The sequence below is a fragment of the Cygnus atratus genome, chromosome 3 (assembly GCF_013377495.2).
Source record: "Cygnus atratus isolate AKBS03 ecotype Queensland, Australia chromosome 3, CAtr_DNAZoo_HiC_assembly, whole genome shotgun sequence".
Classification (NCBI taxonomy): Eukaryota; Metazoa; Chordata; class Aves; order Anseriformes; family Anatidae; genus Cygnus; species Cygnus atratus.
In genome coordinates, this window is record NC_066364.1 from 98,274,482 (window position 1) to 98,298,278 (window position 23,797).

General features: G+C 43.1%; 1 protein-coding gene and 1 non-coding gene across 2 annotated transcripts; one reads left to right on the top strand and one right to left on the bottom strand.

Moving 5' to 3' along the window:
• Positions 1-1,851: 1,851 nt before the first annotated feature.
• Positions 1,852-18,359, top strand: HHIPL2 (HHIP like 2). Its single transcript, XM_035558874.2, has 9 exons — positions 1,852-2,260; positions 7,285-7,937; positions 8,844-8,987; positions 9,361-9,692; positions 10,980-11,106; positions 11,452-11,597; positions 12,799-12,880; positions 17,135-17,217; positions 18,001-18,359. Exons 1-9 carry the CDS (start codon positions 1,880-1,882, stop codon positions 18,357-18,359), a joined length of 2,307 nt encoding a protein of 768 aa, XP_035414767.1. The 5' UTR covers positions 1,852-1,879.
• Positions 18,360-19,877: 1,518 nt separating this feature from the next.
• On the bottom strand, positions 19,878-19,950 carry TRNAT-UGU (transfer RNA threonine (anticodon UGU)). The gene has a single exon. It is a non-coding gene; the product is annotated as a tRNA-Thr (tRNA).
• Between the last annotated feature and the right edge of the window lie 3,847 nt (positions 19,951-23,797).

Here is a 23,797-nt window from a genome sequence, read left to right on the forward strand (position 1 = left end):
ACTGACCGCTGCAGAGTGCTTGGGTAAAGTGAGGAGCAGGCTCTGTGGGAGGTGTTGTGTTCTCTCCTTGTCTAAATATCAGTAAAGTTGTTCTAGCTTTCTGCCATCATCAGGGGAGCAGCAAGGAGTGCTCTTGTCTTCTGGTCTGAAGTCTACAGTAACTTAGAAGTGCAGTTCTCTAAGTGCATAAATATTCTTCTTTTAATTATTTTTATTTTTTATTTTTCGTCTGCAGGTGGCATGTCTCTAAGAAAGGAAGAGAGGGGTTTTAAATGCTCCTAGCAGTAAAAAGTTGAACTAATGGACAATGTTAGTTACCCCAAAGGGACAATAATGCTAAAGGAATGAAAAGTTTAGGCTGTGGTTATAAATGAAAAGCGTGCTCATTTATTGTCCTTGCTGTTTGTTACGGTTTCAGAATAACACAATTGCCAGAGGATACAAAAGTAATGCCTTAAATTCAGTGACACTCTGTAATGTATGAGAGCAGTAACTGAGATAAGCTGATATTTGAACAGATCCAAATACTTTGATTTAAAATGCTTTACCTCGTGACAACTGAATTGTGTGATTGGCGTATTTCCAGTCCAATTAGGTCAAAGCAGAGGCAGTATTACTGACAGGCTGCTGGACAGGCAAGCTGCCACCACTTAGAGCTACAGTAAAAGAAGTGATGGTTTAAAAAAAAAAAAACACTTTTTTTTTTTAAAGCAATCATTTCCCAGTACAGACCATGAGGAGACCCATAATCACAAAGTATTCTCAGCTATCACATTGCCCTGATTATTGTGTTGAGGATCTAGGACTTGGAGCTTTGACTACCCCATGAATCACACGCAGATAAGACCATGGGAGTAAATGATTATGTGTGGGGAGAGAGGAGGAAGTTCTGGACGAGTGGAAGTGTCCCTATACATGAAATTCTCCCTTCAGCTTCCCTTTCCCCATTCTATGCCTGCATCCCATCAAGAAAAAAGAGTGAGTAAGAAGCTACAAGAAGCGGCTTAACAGATATCTGTGCATTGGCTGTAATCAATTCTCCTAGGATCTGTGATAAGAAGACATCTAACTGCTTTTTGTGATTGCTTGGTTCTTTACCGATGTTTCAGAAGCAATAGAACAGCTCGCAAAGTGTTATTCTTTAGTAAGGTCTGTCGCATGGAAGTATCTAGTGGGGGAGTGCGTGCTAAAGCCTCTCTGTGGACTGAATCGTACGGGCTGCATCGCTCCTCTGCCTGCAAGGGAAAGCACAGCTTGCTTCTCTTCATCACATCTCTTCGGCTCCTGGTGTGTGGCTGTTCTTGCCTCGTGATGCGCACAGCACAGGGGTGATGAGTGCTCAGGTGGGCCTGGGTTTGTGTGGTTGTGAGTAGCGGTGTATGCAGGCAAGGAAAACACTTGGTTATGTGATAAAGGAGCTTGGTTATGATCAGAATGGTCTCTGGGCGAGAGTGGAGTTAGGCAAGTGTCATTCGTGGTGTCAAGAAACCCAAGCTGAGTTTGACCCAGTTTAAAAGCCAGGTAAAATGGTAGTTAGCAATTGGGAACTATTTATCTTGTGTTTTGTAAATGGGGAGAGGCGATCATGTTCTCTATGTAGGAATCATATGTTACATTTTAATGGTGCTTGTGTTTCTTGGCGAACGATTTCTTAGCCTATTTAAACTAAGCTATAGGGATTAGATTAGTGAGCCCTTCTAGGGGCATGAGAAAAGCCCAGAGGGGAGGGCTCAGCTATGTGACGTGTGAAATACCAAGGAGGCAGCCTGGAAGGTTTCTCTCCAGCCAAATAGTAAACTTCAGAGAGAAAGGAGAGAGAATGTAAGCAAACCTGAGCAAACGTTGATCTCTGTGGCTGGCAATTCATAAAGCAGAAAGAATGACTGAATCATACCAAGAGGCCCAGGATTTCCATATACCTGACCTCAGGAAACCTACCCTGAAGAAAGTGCACGTTTGGCCATGTGCTGGAAGGAGCAGCAGCAGCCCTAGAGCTTCCTTTTCTTGCTCACGTGTCTTTCTTTGCCTCTCCTTGTTATGCTGGGTAGGCAGTCTCCTGGGGCACCCTCAGTGCCTGGATTATGGGCCGCCTTTCCAGCCCCCTGTTCACTTGGAGTTCTGCTCTTCCTATGAAAACTTTGGCTGCTGTGACCAGGAGAGAGACACCAGCGTCGCAGCAAAGTACCGGGAGATCATGGATTCCATCGATCCACGGGGGCGTAAGCTGTGCGGAACGTATATCAAAGATATTCTCTGTCAGGTAGGGTGGAAAATCAGTACCCGTATCCTGTGCTTTTGGCTGATTCTTGGGTCATTTGTGGTTCTGGTAGTCTCTCGTAGCTAGCTGTCCTGCTGTGAAAGAGGTGTGGGAGCAGGGGAGAAGCAGGCTGACAGAGTAATGGTGCTGGATCCTCAGCATGCGTTCTGCCAAGTGCTTTGTGTGAGGACAGCACTCGGTGGTATCTGGCAATACACACTGACACTTAATAGCAATAACGATTTCTGTGAAAGCTCTGCTCAGTTCAGGTGATGATGGGAATCCTGCTGCTCTGCTAGTTTTCCTGTAACAAAGGGGAGAGTTACAGATCAATATTTATTTTCTGCTTGCAGCTGCTAGGGGCTGGATTACAAACTCCGATGGATGCAGCGACATGAGAATGATCAGGAAAGGATTTAGATCCCTGGGTTCCAGTAAGGGTGCGTTTTGATTGCGTTCCTGCTGAGAATGTTTCAAATGTTGTGATGGGTCAAGTAGAACAAGATCTATTAGGCAGCGGTTTCAGGCAGCTGCTGCAAGGTCCTAAGGCTTCAGTCCCTGCATTTCCATGGGCGCTGTCTGCGTGCTGTCCACCTGGCTGGCAGAAACAGGCATGGTGCAGTGACAGAAGACCAACGGCACTGCTCTGGCTGGGCTCTCCCTTCCTGCCCCCCCCCAGCTTTTGAATAAAGGGCAGAACTGACCTGTCTTTTTAACAACTGTTAGTCATGCAGAGCAGGACTTGCTGCATGCCAAAACACCAAGCAGCCAAAAGCCACACTTAGTTTTACTAAGAACATATAAAAACTCTTCCAGTTAAAATTTCCTTAGTCCTAGAACATTATCTGTGCACCAAAATGTTTCCCTTCTCTTGGTTGCTGGCAGGGATTTTTGTATCTGCTTGGGGGATGGAAACCCTTTCAGCACCAGGGGTGAGAAAGCAACAGCTGCCTTCTCTTCGTCATTTTGTAATTGGTAAACCAGCAAATGATGCCTTACAGGTCCCAGCAGAACCACCAGTGGTGGGCTTAGGAAGACTTTCTGCATGTTGCAGGTAGAAAGGAAACAGTGTAAAAATGTGACTGTTGTCTCTTTAGACTTAAGTTGGTCTTTCTGCAGTGCATAATTTAATTCTGCATTTGTTATAAATGTATTTTGTAGCACCAGCCCCTCCCCCAAATCAGTACTCATGCTTTTCGAAGTAGTAAGTTATGATTCTTCATCTTTTTCTAGAATAAGATTGCTGTCCAGTCTTTGGGGAGGAACTTTCAGTTGTGTTACATCTTGCTGTTCCTGGTCATGTTGGTAATAACCATGGGAATAAAATCGGGTTATTTGGCAAATATTACTTGGCTGTTTAATTAGTGGAGAAGCAAAGACCTAGTACATGGTTCCACTTCAGGGATGTCACTTTGCTGGATCAAAATATTACTGGTGATCTCGTATGGAAGGGATGGAAAATGATGACGATCTCCATTCTGCCATCTCTCCGCAGTATCACAATAATTTGTAGGCACTACCCATGAAGCGTTGACATGTTTAGTGCACCCTCAAATACACGATGACAGATGCATTGATATATCACCAGATGTGATTTTGCAAAGTGCTTATTTTTGTTGTGTGTAGCAGTACCAGGATAAACTGTTCCTGGTAGCAAGTTTTCTTACTGATGCTATTTGAACTTGAGGCAGAAAGACTGGATCCAGAAGCATTGGCAGACAAAATGCTACTAGCTTTTCTTTTGAACAAAAAAAAATTCAAAAAAAAAAAAAGTGTAGGTGCCTATTAATAAATCTGAATGATCAGTGGCTGCTCTAAAGCAAAACCAGCATAATTCCACATCTTTGAGGCAGATTGGAATAGCAGTGATGCCTTGTAACAAAGTGGATCTTTCAGGCAGGTGTTCCTCCAGTGCCAAAACCACTGAATGGCAAAAAAAAAAAAAAAAAAGAAAACGTGTGTGTGTGTGTGTGTGTGTATGGTGTGGTAGTGAGCAGTGTGCTGATAGCTGCACAGAGGCAGCTGTTCTTGGCAGCGATGGAGCTGTGCGTCTCCTTGCAGGTGGAAGAGGATTAGATGGGGTTGCGTTCTGCATCATGGATTTCCTGCTGTAACAGTACACCAAACGTGTTTCTTTCTATAACTGGTTTGAAGAGGCTTCCAAGCAGCCTATAAAGCAATCTAGTTTTACTGATAGAGCTACTTCAGCTTGCATCTCACAAAATCTGGGTTTGTTTTTGCTAGTTAAGCATTCTGTAAGCATTGGTAGGTTTAGAGTCTGACCCTCAGCTCTGTAGTTTGATGATTTTAGCCTCAAAACTGACAATGAAATTCTAAAAAATTACCTGAAATGTTCTTAAGGAGATGTTGTACAAGTAGCATGGCTGTGAAAATGCCCTGGATGCAAACCTTGGTACGTGCATTAGGACAGCTGTTTGGCCACAGGCTGAGAGGATTTTTCTGTGCTCTGAAAGCTGCTCAAGGAAAGGCTTAAAAACCAAATGGTCATGAAAAACAAAAGGCCAACTAAGCCTTTTTCAAGCTGATTGAAGCCATGATGTTAGCAGGGGATAGAAGGTGTGGGCAAATTAACTTACTTTTAAAGCCAGTTTTCATCTGAGGCCTAACTTTGCATGCTCTTTGTGTGCCCTTTTTTCTTTTTTTTTTTCTGAGAAACTGTTTTAAAATAGTAAAGAAACATTAACATGATCTGGGCAGCTTCTGCTCTATAAAGTAGCTGGATTAATTGTATTGTTTCGTGCATGCTTCAGCAAAATGAAGGCAGACAACCAATAACTACAGCAAGGCCACCTGCTCCTTGGGGCGTATGTAGATTCTAAGCAATGCTTCCACCTGGTGAGCTGTGCCGGGTCTGGGTGCTGCAGGCTATTCTTTGCCAGGTAAATAATGCCTGGGAAGCCGGATGGCTGGAAAAGCACGGTAGCTGCTCAGGGACTACAATTATTTGAGACAGACTGTGGGAGACCCTCATAGTGCAGGCTGCCAGCAAAACAGAGCTGGTGGAGCTCTGCAGTGAGAAGATGCCTTGTTTCAGAGGAAGATGTTTCCTTTTTTTTTTTTTTTTATTGGTGGTGGTAGCACTAAGACTGCTGTTCTGGGAGCTTAATTGTGTTCCCACTGACCGAGGGAAGGTAAATGTGTTTTCAAAGACATTAATAAATTAATCACTTCAGAACGAAGAGGAGCTTTAGACTGCAAGTGAATTATGGAGATCTGTGCACAGCAGAGATGAGACAGCTGCATCAGCACATCAGTGGGACTGAAGGAGCTTCCCAGGCTCAAAATGCAACACAGGTTAGGTTTTGTCTGTTCTTCCCCACCTTTCCTTGGTGAGTCCTGAGTGGGCTGCAGCCTCTCCCTGACTCCTGATCACTTGAGATCAGTGCCATGTTTTGTGAAAACTATGATATAACCAGAAATTCAATACATTCAGGGATGTGTGAGTGCATGCTGGCAAAAGCAGAGGGAGTGTGCAGTGCTAAATGGAGCAATCACGCCAGCCAAGTGTTGTTGAATGCCTGTACCCAAGCTACTCTCCTTTACGAATATGAGCACACAAAGGCACTTACCTGTAGCTTTGGCTTTTGGGGACGGAAGGCACTCAAGGCCTGTTGGTGCCCATCATGTTCTGGTAGGACTTTAAGCATGGGAAAAAGCATGGTGTGGTTCAGCTGTTTGGGGCTGGGCTCAGTCTGCAAGAGCAGGTCTGGGGACTTGGTTTCCCTTTGCAACCTGGGGACTTCTGATTTGGGAAGAGGAGAGAGCCCTTATGGGTTTGAAAACAATGGAAACCTGCTTCTTCCACGAAGATTTATAATCAGATGGCCACAATGAAAAGTGAGAAATCTACTACTGCTGTGTAAGAGCTGGAAAGTGTGTGAGTACTTACAAGTTGTATCTGTTCTTAGTGTGGCCAAAAACCCTTGGGTTCTCCTGTGAGCAAATGAAACAGTTTGCTAGACTAAGTTTAGAATGGATGTTTGTAGCCTTCACACTTAATATCCTGGAATGACTGCTACTTGCAACAAAAACAGTGTCAGTGCTTACGTAATTGCTCCAGCTTTTATTTTCATTTAATGAAGCAGATTTATTTAATGAAGCAGAAAAAAAAATACTATTATAATAGTTTTTCATTCTTGGACTTGTCCATGTACTTCCTATTATATCTGCCCGCTAAAAGCCCTGGGTAAACTGTTTCAGGCTGCCAGCATGAAAACCAGTAAAATAACCTTTTTGCGGAGTTTAGGTCCTTCACTTTCAACTTTTTTTTTTTTTTTTCTGCTAATATAAATAGGTGGGATTTTAATAGAAATGTTTTATAGAAATTCTGGCCCAGATTTTTTGGAAGATGAGGAATTTAAATATAGGTACAAATTAAAGCACACTTCTTTGTTCTTTCTTTTCCTAACGCTTGATTAAACTTAGGTATGGGCTTAAGTGGCTTAATTAAGTGAAATCTTAAATATATCTGGAAAAGGCAGTGATACTGTCTGACCTGAAGGGTATGCCCACATTTGGGACTGCTGGTCTGCAGAAGTCTTAAGTATGAAGTCTGCTGCTCTCTGTAGAGCAATAGGTTGCTGCAGTGAGGGAGCAAAAAAAATTCTTTCAATCAGTTGAGAACAAGTTACAGAGTACCAAGTTTAAAATCTAGTAGAGGGAACAAAGGGACATTTCTAAAAGGAAAGGTAAGAACAGGTTGGTAGAAGAGATTGTCTGTCACTCCCTTAAAAACCTCTAGCACTGGAGAGTACACAGCCTCCATAGACATCCTTCCTTTGGGAACTTAGGTGAAGCTGATTGTGCTTTGATAAAGGAAACTGCTACTGACCTCTAAATCCTGTTTAGCTGTATATTGAGTGACTTTTTGCTACTCCACTTCAAAAATGACTTATTGTGCTCTGTCTTATTTTTAACTTTTTTTTTTTTTGCTCCCATGAAGAGGAGTCCTGGCTTCTCCTGGATGTGTGTACACAGCCACACATCTGATTTCTTTTACTTTCTAGGAATGTTCTCCATATGCTGCGCATCTCTACGATGCTGAAAACCCCCGAACGCCTCTAAGAAACCTTCCCGGGCTTTGTTTTGACTATTGCTCCGAGTTCCATTTCAACTGCCGCTCCGCCATCAGCCTGCTGACTAGCGATGAGCACGTTCGGGAATGCTGCGAGAGGAACAAGACACACTTCTGCAACCTCCTTCACCTACACGACGAGGACTACTGCTTCCCCAACGTGCTGAAGAACACCGTCCTCAACCGCAACCTGGGCTCGGTGGTGGAGGGCCACAAGGGCTGCCTCCAGCTCTGCCTGGCCGAGGTCGCCAACGGGCTGAGGAACCCGGTGCTCATGCTGCATGCCAATGACCAGACCCACCGCGCCTTTGTAGCTGAGCAGCTGGGGGTGGTCTGGGTCTACTTACCTGACGGCAGCCGGCTGGAGGAGCCCTTTCTGGATATTAAAAGCATAGTGCTGGCTACACCATGGATAGGGGATGAGAGAGGCTTTTTGGGGATGGCTTTCCACCCCAACTACAAGCACAATGGGAAATTTTATATCTATTATTCATATATGGATAAGAAGCGAGTGGAAAAGGTCAGAATCAGCGAATTGAAGGTTTTGGCCTCTGATGCCAACAAAGCTGATCCACGCTCAGAAAGGTGAAGTCCATGTTGAATGCTACTGTATGCCATGATGAGAAATAATTTCCTCCGTCCCTTCCTTTCGCTGTTGCAGAATCTGTTCATGTGCAATCACCCTGATCTAGGGACATGACTAGGGCTGTTATAAAGCTACCAGAGGCAGGTTGGTTCAAGGCCACACGGCAAACTAAGACATGAAACAGAAAATAGAACCCAAGACCTAGACTTTCAGGTCATCTTCTCTTTTTGTCTTGTACTCCTGCCTTTTTAAAGAGCAGTAATAGCTTTAAGCCTATTGTGGAGTTAACAAGTGCCTTGAAAATTTTTTGTACTGTAGAAACTGTTTCACTATAGTACTATATATTCATTTGATCTGATGTGTCCCCATCCTGTTCATCCCTCCACCAAGGCTAATTCTTAGTTATGGAGAATAATTTATTAATAGCAGACATTTTCTTTCACGTTTCACAATCACCATGTAAACCCCCAGAGATGGTCCTGAATCCCTCAGATTCACCAGCTGCTTCTCATATAAAAGAGAAGCCGCCTGTCACAATCACTATTTAAAGGGCAACAACTCTAGCTAGCACAAAGGTGTTAATGCAGTGCAGGTTAAAGGCATGGTGCACGGAGCAGGAGTGTGCTGCATGGCTCATGGCAAGCGTGGTTCATTAAGGGATGCTGTACTGAAAAGAGCTTTGCTGTGAGGCATGCAGCCAGCACTATACTGCAGGCTCCTGGGAAAGAAGATGCAGCTCAGCCCTTGCACCATATCTGACAAAGCTGAAAGGTCTGCACGAATGGGAAATGCTGTTTTCTTCTCTAGAAGTGATGCAGTATTTCTGCGGCCTACCTCCGGTCTTTCTACTAACTATATCAGGAGGTCATTCTTTTTATTTATTTTTTATTTATTTTTTTTTTTAGGAATCTTTTGGAACTTGAAGAACCAGCCGCAAATCACAATGGTGGGCAGCTGCTCTTTGGGGTGGATGGCTATATGTATGTATTCACAGGGGATGGAGGGAAAGCTGGAGACCCTTTTGGAAAATTTGGGAATGCTCAGAACAAGTAAGTAGGAGTATGTGCAAAAAACTTGAGCTTGTCCATCAAGACACTGGGTTTGGAAATGAGACAATGTGGAAGAGTAAAGCAAGAGTGCTTCCTGGAAGTGCTTTTTCATCTGCAAGTAGTCCAATGCAGTATCTCAAAATTAGTTAAAATTTTCTGTTTAGCAAGTTGTGGGTATCCAATTTATTGATGGGGGTGGTAGGGTGGGGGGAGAGTCTTCTGTGGCTTGTTTGGAAGACATACCAGCTGTTGTTTTATTTCTTTTAGACAGATAATTTTTCCTTTGGAAAGGGGGAAGAAGAGGGAATTGTCCATATTTTCAGTTGTCTCTCACGTTGGGTTTTATATATCTCTTTATCTGTTTTCTCTTTAGGAGTGTATTGTTGGGGAAAGTCCTGAGGATTGATGTGGATGGAGAAAGTCCTGATGGCAAGCCTTATCGCATCCCTCCTAATAACCCTTTTGTGTCTGATCCCAAGGCCCGCCCTGAAGTTTATGCTTATGGGGTCAGGAATATGTGGCGCTGTGCTGTTGACAGGGGGGACCCTGTCACGAAGAAGGGAAGAGGGAGGATATTCTGTGGGGATGTTGGGCAGAACAGGTTTGAAGAAATTGACATCATTGTTAAAGGAGGAAACTATGGCTGGAGAGCAAAGGAGGGATTTGAATGCTACGACACAAAGCTTTGCCGTAATTCCTCCTTGGGTAAGGAAGAAGCTTCTTACAAAAGGTTACTTGATGCATTTGGTTGACTATAGGTATCGGCTTTTTCCATGTAGCTAAATAATCCAGTGTTGGGTGTTAAGTGGAGATTGCTTACTTGCTAAGAGCATAAATCCCTTCTCCCCAGCATTTAAGTGTTGGTATGAAATGCTGCCCTTCCTCTTTAGGGAATTCCTTGTTATGCACTGTTCTGAAGGTGGAGGTTAGGGTCAAAGCCTGTGGCTTTTGCAGACAGTTTTCCCAAGGAAGGCAATGGATTGAGTTTAAGTACAAACGTGATATGCTGTTTTATTTAGAGGCTACTAGTGATTATTGGAAAGCATAGTAGAAGAACTGTGTATCATAAAGCCCCTTAAGCTGTTGGAAGGAAACACCTGGTCTTAAGCTCATGTTTCTGAAATATTTGCATGAGCTTGTACACACCGAGTATTTGTTATCAACATTTCTCTTTTGGTATGCTGGTACCCACATGGCTCTCTTAAATAAATAAAAACAAATCACCACTTTTAACAATGGCCCAAGTGTCAACTGACAACACATCCGCTTTAGTTTTTGCTGTTAATTTTTTAATGAGCTACATTTGTGGTCTTTATGCTCAACATTAAAGATCAAAGATGAGGTATTTGATCCAGGGGAAAAAAGTGAGGACAGGACAAAAATTCTGTGGGTTCTGATATTGTGCTTCCGGAAGGGGTTGAATTCGATGTTAACATTGCCAGAGACAAAACCTTTATCTTTAGAAGCCTTATGGTAGAAGTTGTTTGTAGGTTGCACATTTATGCATGTTCTGTGCTGAGAATGGCAGCAAACCTATGAAGATGCTGAGCTGACTTTGATTGTATCCCCTTCTGTAGATATACTGGAATTTGTAACGACAATTTCTGTTAAAATGATTGTTGCAATGACAGACCTGTAAGATAGTATTTCCTGCAGCCATTGCTTGCTTGGCGTAGACAATCTTGGTTCTACATCTTATCGTCAAGACTAAGCCTTGGTTCTACATCTTATCGTCAAGACTAAGCCTTGGTTCTACATCTTATCGTCAAGACTAAGCCTTGACGAGCAGCTACAGGGAGCTCTTTAAAGCCCCTGGGTCATTTCTGTCTTGGAGTAAATTACTGAATCCCCATTGATGTTTACTATGCTGTTTTATTCAACTGTACCAGTTCTTCTCATTGCTTTTGTGCCCGTTGGTGTTACTGAACAATTGCTTTTTGATTTTTCTCTGGATGTAATTTTACTCACTTCTCATGCTTCCTTGTTTAACAGATGACATTCTTCCAATATATGCATATGGCCGCAACGTGGGGAAGTCAGTCACTGGAGGTTATGTATATAGAGGATGTGAATCACCCAACTTGAATGGTCTCTATATTTTTGGCGATTTCATGAATGGGTAAAACAAATCATTTTCTTTGCATCTCCCATTCTGCACATGCACTTACTTTAAACATATCAGAGCATCCTGAAACCTTTTGAGGTGCAGTAAATGAGAATCCCAAACGTTTGTGTATTAGATTAAGGGATTTGACCATTATAACAACATTTCGGTGAGGATCTAAACTTGTTCAAAGGTAGGGTCCTTAGGATAAGTTTGCTTACAGTTGGGCTTATTTTTCTGAAAGACAAAGCTAGTCAACAGTCCCTGCTCACTGACATTTTATTTCAGTAATGCATGACTTTGCCAGGAACTAATCTTGATAACCAAAACATAAAACACAGAATTTTACTTTTCATCTAGTCGACTGATGGCTTTACAGGAAGATGAGAAGACAAATAAGTGGAAGAAGAGAGAGATCTGCATTGGTAGTACTAAAGTTTGTGCTTTCCCTGGAATGATCAGTTCTTATAGCAAATTCATCATCTCATTTGCTGAGGATGAAGCAGGTGAAGTATCTTGCTAGTCAGAACTTTATTGGAAATTATACTGTCAGTGTTATAATCTATCTGAATCTTTTTCTCTTCATTAGTACAAATTCCTCAGTCTTATTCGCAATAACAGCACTTCACACTGTTGCATTACAGACCAAGGCTTTATTTGGGGATGAAGTCAGCTGCTAATTTCAAAGCTTAGTGGAAATGCCTCAGTGCCAAGGATTACTATGGTTGTGATGTCTAGAACTTTCACCAGGGTAGAAGTACCAAAGCATACTTTGTTCACTTTTGCTCGGTCTCCTGACAAAGTTCTATGCACCACAAAAAGTGACATCAATTTTTCTGAGGGAACTCAGATGTGCTTTAGTGAGCTCTGGTGTTTTGTGATTTAGCAGAAAAGAGCTTTGCTTGCTGTGGAAAGATCTTAGATCATTTGGCTAGCTTACATCTGTCAGATGTAGGCTTTTATTGTGAAATATGTACAATTTTTAACTGTTCTAACAACATGTGGAGTGAGGGGATGTTAAATGTCTCTTCCACTGATTGTTGTTTTAGAAAATAATACGGTATTGTAATGTAATTCAAAATGCAACAATAGTGTTGCCTCTTTTGCAAGCTACTATAATTTGCCTGGATATTGTTTTAGTGGCTGCTGAAGGAAGGAAAGGCATCAGGAGCAGTTGGTCTCAGCAGCCACGCAGTAATAAGAAGCTTCTGTCTTGCATGGATAGCCAATTTAGTTCAGTGTGTGTGTGTATATATATATATATATATTTGGTACCACTATGAGATGGCTAAATATTTGTTGTGTGTTTTTTTCCCCCTCTAATTTGTAGCTTCTGGATGTTTCTTTGGTGCAAACAAGTTTAAAAAACATGTATTTTTACATAGGAAAGTAACCTTTTGGAAGGCAACCAACATGAGGTAATGAAGGCCCTTCTCATGCACTGTTTGATTAAGGGCTGCTGGCTCTGTGTGGAACTGTGCTGCAACCAGGGGCTCATGTGATGTTCCCAGGTCCACTTGCATAGGGCAAGGTGAGACCAAAGCCCGCTGTTTGGAAGTAAGAGACAACTGAGGGAATGGCTGAAGGGGTTTTCTTTTCTAACCACGTAAATTAGTGAAGAGACGGAAAACAGAGTGAAATGGAGAACCAGGATTCAGTTTGGGCACTTGCATCTGAAACTGTTTTTTGTTTTTCACTTCCATTTAGGTGAGCTGTATTTTTTGTCTACATCTTATCCCAGTGCCTATGCACCACATGGATCTCTCTACAAAATTGTTGATCCTGCAAGGTTAGTAATTAAAGATGGTTTTCCATTGCCAAGTTCTTCTATAATCGCCTTGCATTCTTCAGCTATCACAGTAGACAGAATGCAAAGTATTTCCAATGCATAATCTCACTAGCCTCTACATCCAGACCTTGGTTTCTGCTGACCCACTGTACGTGTGGTGCAACTTTATCAGTTTCAGTGAACGTACTCCTCACTTATCGTATCTGTGTACCCAGAAGTGGACCAAGTTCAGATCTTTATGGTCTGGGACAGTTAGGATCAAAATAATATCGTCTTGTTTGCATGTCTAAAGTATAACACAGTGGTGGTTAAAAACAACAATCCATATTTTTCAAGGTCATGAGGGAGAACGTTTTGCCTACACTTGAACCAATGATTTTGTAAAATTAAAAATTAAACAAAATTAATTTGGTATCAGCAAATTAATGTCTCTTCTCTTCCTCTTTCTCTCTCTCAAAACAAAAAAACCAAAAAAACAAACAACTTTGTGCTGGCCAGCAATTACCTTTCCATCATGAAATGGAGGGCAGAAAATGAATTGATAAGCCATGAAATAGTAAAACACAGTAAAAGGCTGGTGGTGCATGGCAACATGAAAGCAAATAGTTACGGTCTTTATGGCTCTTGGCCAATCTCATAAGTTCAAACCTAGACTAAACTGTGAAAGGTTGAAACTATTTCTTTTTTACTAGCAAATTAAAGACACAAATCAGTTCTCTTACCACATGTCCTACCAGGACTTGTATTCTCTGACTCAGGTGTGCCTGAGAGGTTGTCCTCCAGCCTGCACAAGCAGGCACAGGATGGGCTGTGCAGAGACAGGTGACTTTCCGCCCAGAGATGTGGGCACCGTGCATCTGTTGGAGAAAGAAGGCACTGACAACCCTCATGCCACCCAGTTTCTGTCTACAAAGGACTTTGGTGTTCTGGATGGTCAAAGCAGCACTGACCATTCTCTGCTGCTAACGCGATTTAAATGGAAAACAGATGTAGAATGCTCTACTGTGGTCAGCCTCTTAGGCTCCTGTGAACTCTGCAATGCCAGTGGCATTTGACAAGATCAGCTATGAATCTCTCTCGGGCCATTTAATAGTGATCTTTTGCTGATCATTAAGTAATTGAAAAGTACTGATTCTTCCATGACTTACTGCCGTTTCTGACTTGGCAGAAGGACTGGAGGGATGTCTGTCCCTAAAGGTATGCAAAGGAAAACTGGCTTGCAGGAGTCAATGTCATGTGCCCTTAAGAAACACCACATGGCAGGCAGATGAGTAATTTTGAATCCTTGTTTAATTTTCCATGTGAAAATCCTCCCCTCCATGGAAACTGGGAAGGAAGACTAGCTCTCATTGCAGAGACCTTGAGGAAGATCTTGCACAGATGAAAATGAAAGCTGAAGGGGGAAACAGGTTGCAAGATCATTTCTTGCAGGTTAAATACCCAATTCTCCCTGAAATCGGTGGAAACTAATTGTCTAATGAGAAATCGCAGAAAGGCTTACCTTAATTGGCAGAGACCTGAAATGACATATTTGCGATGTATTTTGATTATTTTTAGTAAACAAAAGTTTAAAAAGCAGTCAACAGTTTAGCTGCAAAGCCCTCTAATGAGGGAAAAAGAAACCTGGTGGTTCATGCAGTGTTCAAATAACTGGAGCCTGAACCCAAGTTTTCCAAGCAAAATGTTTTTTCCCCATGAAGTTGTTATCCCTGCAAAAGTCTGGTTTTACAATAATAAGCATACTTATGCAATTTTTTCCCCTACTAAACTTTTGGCTCTTACTTAAAGCATTTTTTGGATCATGCTAAAAAAGCATTAAATGAGTTTTTCAAATCACCCTGTAAAGAAGATAAAGTGTCTGTCTGCTGTTGCTGAGATTTCAGACACTAACACCACGAAGAAAACAAGACGTGCTTTCTTGGGAAGCTAAATCCAAAAAATCCAAAGCTAGGTAGTTGACCTGAGCTCTGTGCCAAGGTGGTGGGAATAGGACCTCGAGTTCTTTACTCTAGGTGCATTTGCTGTAACTGCTTACAAGGAGCCTCCTGTCTTTAACAGCTTATTGTCTGCCAGGAAGCCTTTGAGCTGCATGAGCTGTGGCGGACCAAATGTAACATTTTAATCTCTAAAAATAAAATATGGTGAACTCACATAAACGCTGACTATTTGAGCATGCTCTGTTTCATCAATAAAAGCCACGCAGCCCCTATGCCACTCCTTACTGTCTCATGAAGACTATCAGAATGGTAAATCCTCTTCTTTCTAGCTGTAAAGGGAGACATGCAGCTTTCTGTATCCCAAGCAGCCTGTGGGAGCCTCTCCAGGAGGAGATGTAATGCACCACGTTAGGCTGATTCCACAGGGGGCAGAAAGCATGATGATTTCACTGCCCTGAAAGCCTTTCTGGAAAGAAGCCAGCTCTTCCCTGTGCTTTTTAGAGCTTCATACCCATTATTTCTGGAGCAGGTTCGGGCACTTATTTCCTTGGCACTCTGGAATTTATTCACGTGTTTTCTGTCTCCCCTCAGCCTGGGTGCTGTGCTGCTCAGTGTTGCCCTCGCTTGTTTGGTTAAATAGATACTTTACAAGCTTGTCCAGGGTGTGCAAAGCTTTCTTCTGAAGCTGAGTCCTAACACCTCCAGATCCTCGGTTGCACACTGGTCTTCTGATCTTACCACGTGCAGAGATTTTTCCATTCCCCTCTGCAATTTCATGCTGTTTATGGGATTATTCCATTTCCGTCCCACAGGGTGCTGTGGCTGGGACAATAGGCTCCTCCTAACAGGCGCAGTCCTGTTCAGTCCAGCCTGGATGCTCCCTGCTTCCAGCTCATGCTTCAGCAAGGGTAGTAAGTCACACAAACGCCTGCTCTGAAGTGCTGGTGGGGGCACTGGCATCTGCCTGAGGGCAGTTCTGGCTTCCCTATGAACCTTTCAGGAAAATGAATGGCATCAGAGCCTGGTGTCCCCATGTCAGCTTGCCTCTCCAGCCATGCTCTCGGAGACATCAGAGGGGCTGGCGTGCCTCTTCCCTGACTGGTACCAACACCCCCTCCACCTCCCTCCCAGTTAGGAGTGGAAGGAAAAGGTGTTAGAAGGTGCTTAAAAAGTTGGAGAGGCAGAAGGAAAAAAAAAAAAGCCACTATCAACCCTGCTTTGGTAGGTTTTTTTTTTTTTTTTTTAATTGAAATGATGTGGAGGAAGCACTTCCTTGGCAGTTGCCCATGTCTGATGGAGAACACTAATTACAAGAAAATGTGATGCCTGAGGTCATGCTCTGCTTTGCTCTGTGCTACCAAGCATGCCAAATTGGAAGAGCCTGTTCTTATTTATCTTACAGCAGATCCTTTGGTGGGGAACGGAAAAACATAAGCAAATGTAGGTCTCTGTACCCCCACCTTACTGTCATGGAACATGCTTTTTTGGGGGTGCTTTGGATTGTAGGAAGCTGTCAGGGAGTGCCAGGAGAGGAGCTGGGATAGAGTTTCTTTGCCTGTTCCTTTCCTTCCTCATGCTCAGCTCTTGCGGCAGTACTGTGTTGTGTCTGAAGCAGCGCCCTTTGAACGTCACACCAACTTCTGTGGGGTTGGGTGGGCATATTCTCTCACATGGATGGAGTTCCTTATGCTGTACCATCAGTGGGAGGAAAGCACTCTGTCATTGACAAGCCTCATGCGCAAGCATATACATATAAGACTCTTCCACCTCAGCGTGGGATGCAACAACCAGAACCTGGCTGTTTCTCCAAACCAGGGGGAGAGAACAACCCAAACTGGCTTTTTAGGCTGGAGTTCAATCAATGCATTACACCACCAAGCTTCTGGAACCAGTGTTGTGCTGTGCCTCCAGCAGCAGGGCGTAGCTGAACGCACCTAATCAGCACCCTTGAATTCAGTGGTGAACCACAGGGCCATGCAGGCAGGCCGGTATCCCATAGGCTGACAATTCAGCTATCAGTGTTGAATAAAGACAGTCCAGACTGTGTGATGGCAGAAAGCTTACCAGAAGGGTGGTAGAAGAGAAACTGTAGTTTTCCAGCTGCTACTGCTATTCAGGCAGGGATTTTACAGTTTGTACCCCTGAATTAAGCTCTCAAATTCCACCTTTAAGCAATCTAGGTGCCTAAAGTCCTTTTATATATGTTCTGGTGGAGGCAAGGGATGTGTGTGTGTGTAGGGAGGCTGATATATGCATCTGGAATAAACAAACTTCCTAACAATTTCTCAGATATCTGCATGTCTTTTTGTTTTTCAAGGAGAGCTCCACCAGGGAAGTGTAAATACAAGCCTGTTCCAGTGAAAATAAAGAGTAAACGGATACCATTTGTTCCACGTGCAAGTAAGTTGTTAGGCTTAAATTTCACCAAGAAACAAAACTGTCAAGTCTTACATATTATGTGATTAACATTGCTAGTGATCTTAAAAACTAAAGCACTGAGCAGGACGTGTCCTGAAGTTAGGTAATCATGTTTTAATGTGTGCTTCTGTTGTCTGCTAGATGCTGTACCTTTTCTTAACCCCGGTCTCTGAATTTTTCTAAATGTTGTCAAGTAACAGTGTAAACAGGCATCACAAAAGAGTTGGTGGCTTTGATGTAAGCATTTGGTCTGGGAAATTCTGAGTGCCTGTCCTGAGTGCTCTGTGACAAGCTCCTCGGGTCAAACAACATAATCCCTTCTCTGTAAATCTAGGGGAGTTGATCCTTTCTCTGGCTTTTCTGTTTTAGGTCCTTTGCAACTAGAGGAGGGGTTGCATCGTATTATTGAGTAGAAAATGTTCAGTAAGCTGAAGTCTTCTTATCTGGGATTTCCAGATATTAGCGTAACATGAAAAGTCCATACTGTTAAGTTTGTCAAAGAGCAGTGTGTAAGGCCTCATCATATTCTTTCTGGACTTATTTTCCTAAATTCATACTTTCTAAGATTAAACAAATTTAATTTCCAAGAAACCCAAGGGTCTTTTGGTAGAAGAAAAGATATTTATACAGTCTGTATTTCTTTTCCTAGAATGTTAGATTTTTTTTCTTAGCTATACCTCTACTAAGGGTTTATATCAGTAATTTTCTAAATTAGCCTTCTGCCTTAAAGCAGGGATGATGAAACATCTTAATTGCTTTTCTCAGAGACTGTCCTTGAGTTGCTTAATGAACCTTCAACCAAACCTCCGAAAAAATCTTCTACCCCTGCTGAAGCCATCTCAACAATTTCTTCGAAGAAATCTAAAAAGACACCATCCCCCAAAATAAAAGCATCAACTGTGAGAACAGCTCCATCCAGTAAAACGACACAGAAAATCAAGGCTGAAGATGAACATCACAGGTCAAAGCAGAAAAAGAAGGTTGCGAGGGTTGACAGAACTACACCAGCACCATCTGTGCCAAAAAAGAAGAGCTCCCACCTAACTGGAAGCAAGAAGCTTCTTCCGAAGAAAGCAGCACAAACCAAGAGAAACTGGAGAAGACGAGGAAAGAGAGTAGATTAAGCAGCAGCTTTTGAAAAAGCAAAAGTCATTTATAAGATGGTGAAACAAGTATTTTGAATAGCAACTAAATAAAAGAGAATCAGTTGATTTGTTATGCCAATATGTTTTCATGGACGAGCTCAATGTTGCTCTCAGGCACTCCTCCATTTATGTCAGCGTTAGCGGTCTTTGTATGTTCCATTAAACCTTAACAGCACCAACTTCCTAATACCAACTTTCTTTGCAAATGCTGCTGTGATGTCCTTTTTTGACATAAGTAGTTATGAGAGTCTGATGGACTTTCACTGTTAAGTTTTGACCATGTTTATCTGTCTAATAAATCCAACTTCCTCCAGATTTCAAGATTTGGATCTTTAATGCAAGAATATGTCACTGGCCTCACCTTTCTTTTGGCATGGTTAGTTTTTTGGTCCTTGGCACTGAATTTCAGTTCAAGTATATTTTAAAAGTAGTTGTCTTGCAGGTGACAATACAATTAACATTAAAAAAAAATGTATTTAAGTTGTAGATCCACCTGCAGGTTCCAAAGGATTCGATATGAACTTGGAAATGTTCAGCAAATCTAAAAATCCCACCAACCCATCAAAACCCAAACTGAAAGAACAGAAACTAGGCAATTCCCCCAAAAGCCAGTTACAGCTGAGCTACTGAATTGAACGATTAATCAGGCTTCTAGTTGAACACAAAACCTGCAACTGGATTCTGTCCTTCTGCGTGCCATGACATGGGGGCAGTTTGTGTTGCTTACACCTCTTCCACTGCATAAACTGCACCAAGCTGATTTTCCCCCCATTGCCAGGTACACGGGTGTCCAGAGGGAGCAGAAAAATGGACCTTGCAGAACAGCAAGCACCTAGTGCAGCCAGGGGCAGGTTCCTGGGCACACCACCTCTCCTTTGCCAAGTCTTTTCTCTCTCTGTGAGTTTAGGAGGTGTTAGAGCCAGGGCTCCAGCCTTGAGGGCTCCTGGGGTGCAGACACCATGGCAATAGCAGAGTTCCCTCATGCACGGGCGTTACTGTGCACAAGGATTTGGAGAGAAAGGTTTTTGTGTTATTTTTGGTGTAAGCTGGAGAGTAACAAAACAGCAGCAGTGTGTTTGTTCCAGAGAAGTGTATCTGCTTGATTTGCGGAGCCATGGCCTGGCTTGGGCTGGGCCCGCACCTCCTCCCGTCAGGCTAACATGGAGCCAAAGCCAACTACACCATTTTGCAACTTCAGCTCAAGATGGAACCGCCCTGGGCTTTCTCCTGCTGCCATCTTCTGGACTCGCTGTTCCGGGACGCAGCCGTGGAGCTAGGCCGGCCCTAGGCCGACACGGCCCCTGCTGCCTGGGTGCCTGGGGGGCGGCCAGCCGCGTCAGGGCAGGGCCGTCCCCGGGGCCACGCGTGTGTTTTCCACTCGGAGCGGGGTAGGACCGAGACCCGCCCAGCAGAGGGGAAGCGGCTCCGGCAGAAAATCACCTCCTGAGAAAAGGCAGGAAAAAAAAAAAAAAAAACTATAGAAGGGAAAAGCTGGAGAGGCCCCAGCGAGGATCGAACTCGCGACCCCTGGTTTACAAGACCAGTGCTCTAACCACTGAGCTATGGAGCCACCTATCACTTCCAGCCCTGCCGACGGCTGCTGTACCCGCCGTCCGCCGGAGCGGGGCCGCACCGTGTGCCCGGCACCCGGGGCCACCGCCCCTTGCCTTGCACCGGCACCCCCCCCCCGGGCGCCCGGTGAAGCCGGGTCTCTCGAGGCCCCAGCCGGGCTTCGTCGTCCTCCGGGGCCGGCTCGGCGTCGCCTCGGCTGCCCCCGGGGCTCGGCAGCGGCTGGAAGACGTTTAGGCCAAAGTCGGGGAGCTGCAGGCCCCGTCCGACTTCCGCTTCTCGGGTCTCAGGGGGCGTTGTAGCCTTCGTGGCCCTGCTCAGTCGTGTCCCCCAAAATTTTTCCCTGAGGTGGAAGAGCTGAGGTGAATGGGAATCAAAGCCTGAGTCCCCTCAAACAGCACGCTCACCCATGCCATATTGCCCAGGGATAGCTGAAATACCTGGTTTATCGACAAGCTGGAGCAACTGCGTGTGCAGTTGCTATAAATGTGGAATAAACTAACATTTGCACATAAATTAAATACGCTATTGCAGTAAGAAGTATTTCAGCGACAAATTGAGGCTTGTGAAAGTATTTCTTCAAGGGTTGTTAAAGTATTCTCCAGCCCCCAAACCATCTAACAATGTAATCCACTACGGAAAAGTGGGAGCTGAGTCAAGATTTCGCGAAGTTGGGCTGCACAACGCTCTGTGCAGGGTGAAAGCCCCCTCCTCCCCCCCAAACAAAACCCCAAACAGCTTACACTGAGAGATTACAATTAACTTGGTGTTGTAAATCCAAAGAGGTTTTGTGAAATAACTGTTGCAGAAAAATGGGTTTAATTTTCTTGCAAATAAACCATGGGCATATGTTGAAACCAACAGCATGATAGATACTGTACAGCCTCAGTTTCTCTTTTCAGTTTTTACAGCGCAAGAAAGTTTGAAGCCATTGAAGATTTTCCGCTTTTCTTTGCATAGGAGAGCCGATCTTTCACATATAGTCTTCATCTGTCAGAGCTTAGAAGAAGGTGAAAAGGCAACCAAATTGGGAGACACTGCTCTGGAATAATGAGTCGGAGCAGTACTGCTGCACACTGGAATCACATTCTAGAAAAGCAGACACGATTTGCTAGGTACACGCCTCAAATTGCATGTAACCGAAAATAAAGCTCCTTGAAATAAGAAGGCAGCGAAAAAAGCTGCATTAAGGCATTAAAGGCCTTTCATCCATTCCACACTCCACAGATTGTGAGCTAGGTCCTTTTTTTTCTTTTTTTAATTATACCTTCTCTTTAAATAGATATTATCTCTGTGGACAAACTGAACGTGTTCTGGTGAACTCTTGTTGTTTATCTAAGACACTAAAATTACTTTAAAATATCTTATCAAAATGCTTTTGACCTCTAATGTGGCAGCTGATATATTTGTGAAGTTTCACATTTCTTTGATGGTTGTTTTTTTTTCCCTTCCCTTTGAAGTTGGTGACTCTTTAGAGCTGGTGAAATTCTTCTAAAGAGGGCTAAAATGTCTGTGGTGAGTGTTCTGTTACTGCAAGGGGGAACTGAAATATAATTGTAGCTTGTTTTGTTAACTTTCCCTTTAAACTAGATAGGAGCAGAATTGTCTTACCTTCTTCCTACAGTAAAACAAACCTACTTTAACCAATCTAACAGAGCCGAACATCAGGGTGAGATATATACTGAGGACAGAACAGTGTTGAAATCAAGTTTTCTGTGGTGGTATGGCTATTTGTCACTGTTGATTTTTAGGTGCAAAGTCTGTAACTGCCATAATTGCCCTGCCTCCAGATTCCCTTACTGTCTGCTTAGAGCTCACTGGAAGCTCTATGTAGTGTAGCACACAGTCTTTGTCAGGCACCCTGGGCAGGATTCAAGAGATGATGGAGATACCATGCCATCAGTAAGACCTTTTTATAATAGAAATGAGGAAATGAGAAACTTCTCACAGATCTCACCTGAAGATAAACCACTAAAATAGGTTGTCTGAATCATGGTCTAGAAATTGCCTGTTTCTCAGTTGACTGTAAAGGGAGTCTGTGCTGAAAATGTCAGCTGTTAAATGAGACAGATCTCACTGGTGCTGACAGGTTTGTTACCAACTAAGTTCTGGTAGTGACCAAACATTATCCTGCAGAGGCATGGCTTGGGATGGATATGGTAACTATTAAATATAATTTAACAGACATAACAGCACTGCATATCTCTTGTCTGCAAGCAGCTAATGCTCTTAGCTAGCCCATCCTCTCAGTCACATTTGCACAGGAATAAGCTTTAGTTTAAGACTATTTTGCTTAGATGTTTAAACTAGAATAAAGGTAGCTGGAAAGTTCCCATCAGAAGGCCAAGAGAACTTTTAGGTAGATGGAAAGATAAATGTCTGAAAAAGACTCTCAGAATATTTCTGCACCTAAACACATAGATTTTGAAAGTTAAGCAGTTAGGCAATAAAAAAAAAGCCCATTTAGTCGTCAGTCTGACATTATTACCGTTGAAAGCCACTAGGTGGAACCTAAGTACTGCGTGAAAGCTAGGGGAAAATGTTCATGTTTTAACAGACTTCAAATGCTGTTAAGTGTGCATTTTTAACATACAGGTTTAAAAATAAGTAAATCTGTAGGACAATTTACCTTTAAGGATGTGCCAAACATGAAAAATCTGTATTTATATATGCCCTGTACATTTTCTGCTGATTTGCAGTTAAAACTTGTTACGTGTCCCCCTTGCTGTATCAGGCCTTTACCAAGCATTCATTCTTTTCAGTCTGGTTCACTGAATTAATGCTAATAAAAGTGGAGGACTAATAGCAGTTGTATAGTAAAAGCAGTGTGAAAGCAAGCAGGCGGGCCCTTTGCAAACTGCCTTGCAGGTATAACCCATTTGTTTTTTTTTTCCTTTTATACAGAACAGTTTTGTAACAGAGTCACTCCCAAGGTACGGAGGAATGCTGAAGGTCATTGGGAGCAGCACATAGCACATTTTCCTTTCCTGAGGAAAGCTGTTAAGAAGGAGCAAGATTTGAAAGGTACATCCTAAACCTTCTCTACACCAAGGATAGGCAGTGAGCTAGAAAAGTTCATGGCCAGTGTAAGAACAGGTGTAATTTTACCCTCAGTCTTCACCAAGGCCATTATTAAAAAAACTGAATTAGTTGTTCCTGATTGTCTCCCTGAATGCCCTTAACAGCACCACTGAACAAATGTATGTTTAACTGTGTGTGAAGCTGGTGTCGGTTTGCAGATGTCAACCATGCTGCTGTGAATTTACATCCATCCCACTGTTAAGAGCAGAGAGCTAATCTCACACATATTCCAGATGATCTTGTTGTCACATCGTACATTCAACTTTTAAAAGGAGAAGCAAACCAAAGGATTGACTCTTCAGACAACAGGTTCATGATTTATCCCTGGAAATTTTCCTATACTCCAGTATTCTCCTCTCTAAACTCCTTTGAGTGGCTAGCCATCCAGGCTGAATTCAATTTTACCAGTGTTTTTGCATGATTCAGTTCTTTGTCGCACAAATCTGCTTTGGGCTGCTTCGGTCTGAGATAAATAGCAGTGAGAGCTTTCTCTGCAGATGTGGTGTGTCTCGTAACAGGTTGTCGTGGCTTGCCTACCTTTGTCCTTTTCACATCTCATTCTCTATTTCCTGGGACATCCTGGTGCACCAGGGATATTCTCAGCAGAAGTACAGATCACCAAAACACGCATGCTTGCCTTTCATTGCCAACCTCCACGAGAATGGATGTTCAGCACAGCACCAGTCTTTTTGTGAAATGTGATGTTCTGGGCCTTTTAGTTATTTGACAAATTTGGTACTGTCAGTTTTGTTTCTTAAAGAAACTCA

What these genes read in the sequence shown, in the direction of transcription:
- HHIPL2 (XM_035558874.2), top strand. Translation starts at nt 1,880, where the DNA reads ATGACTGAATCATACCAAGAGGCCCAGGATTTCCATATACCTGACCTC. An exon ending in TTTGGCGATTTCATGAATGG is followed by an intron (nt 11,107 to 11,451) that starts GTAAAACAAATC and finishes CTTTTCATCTAG; the next exon opens with TCGACTGATGGCTTTACAGG. An exon ending in ATTTGCTGAGGATGAAGCAG is followed by an intron (nt 11,598 to 12,798) that starts GTGAAGTATCTT and finishes ACTTCCATTTAG; the next exon opens with GTGAGCTGTATTTTTTGTCT.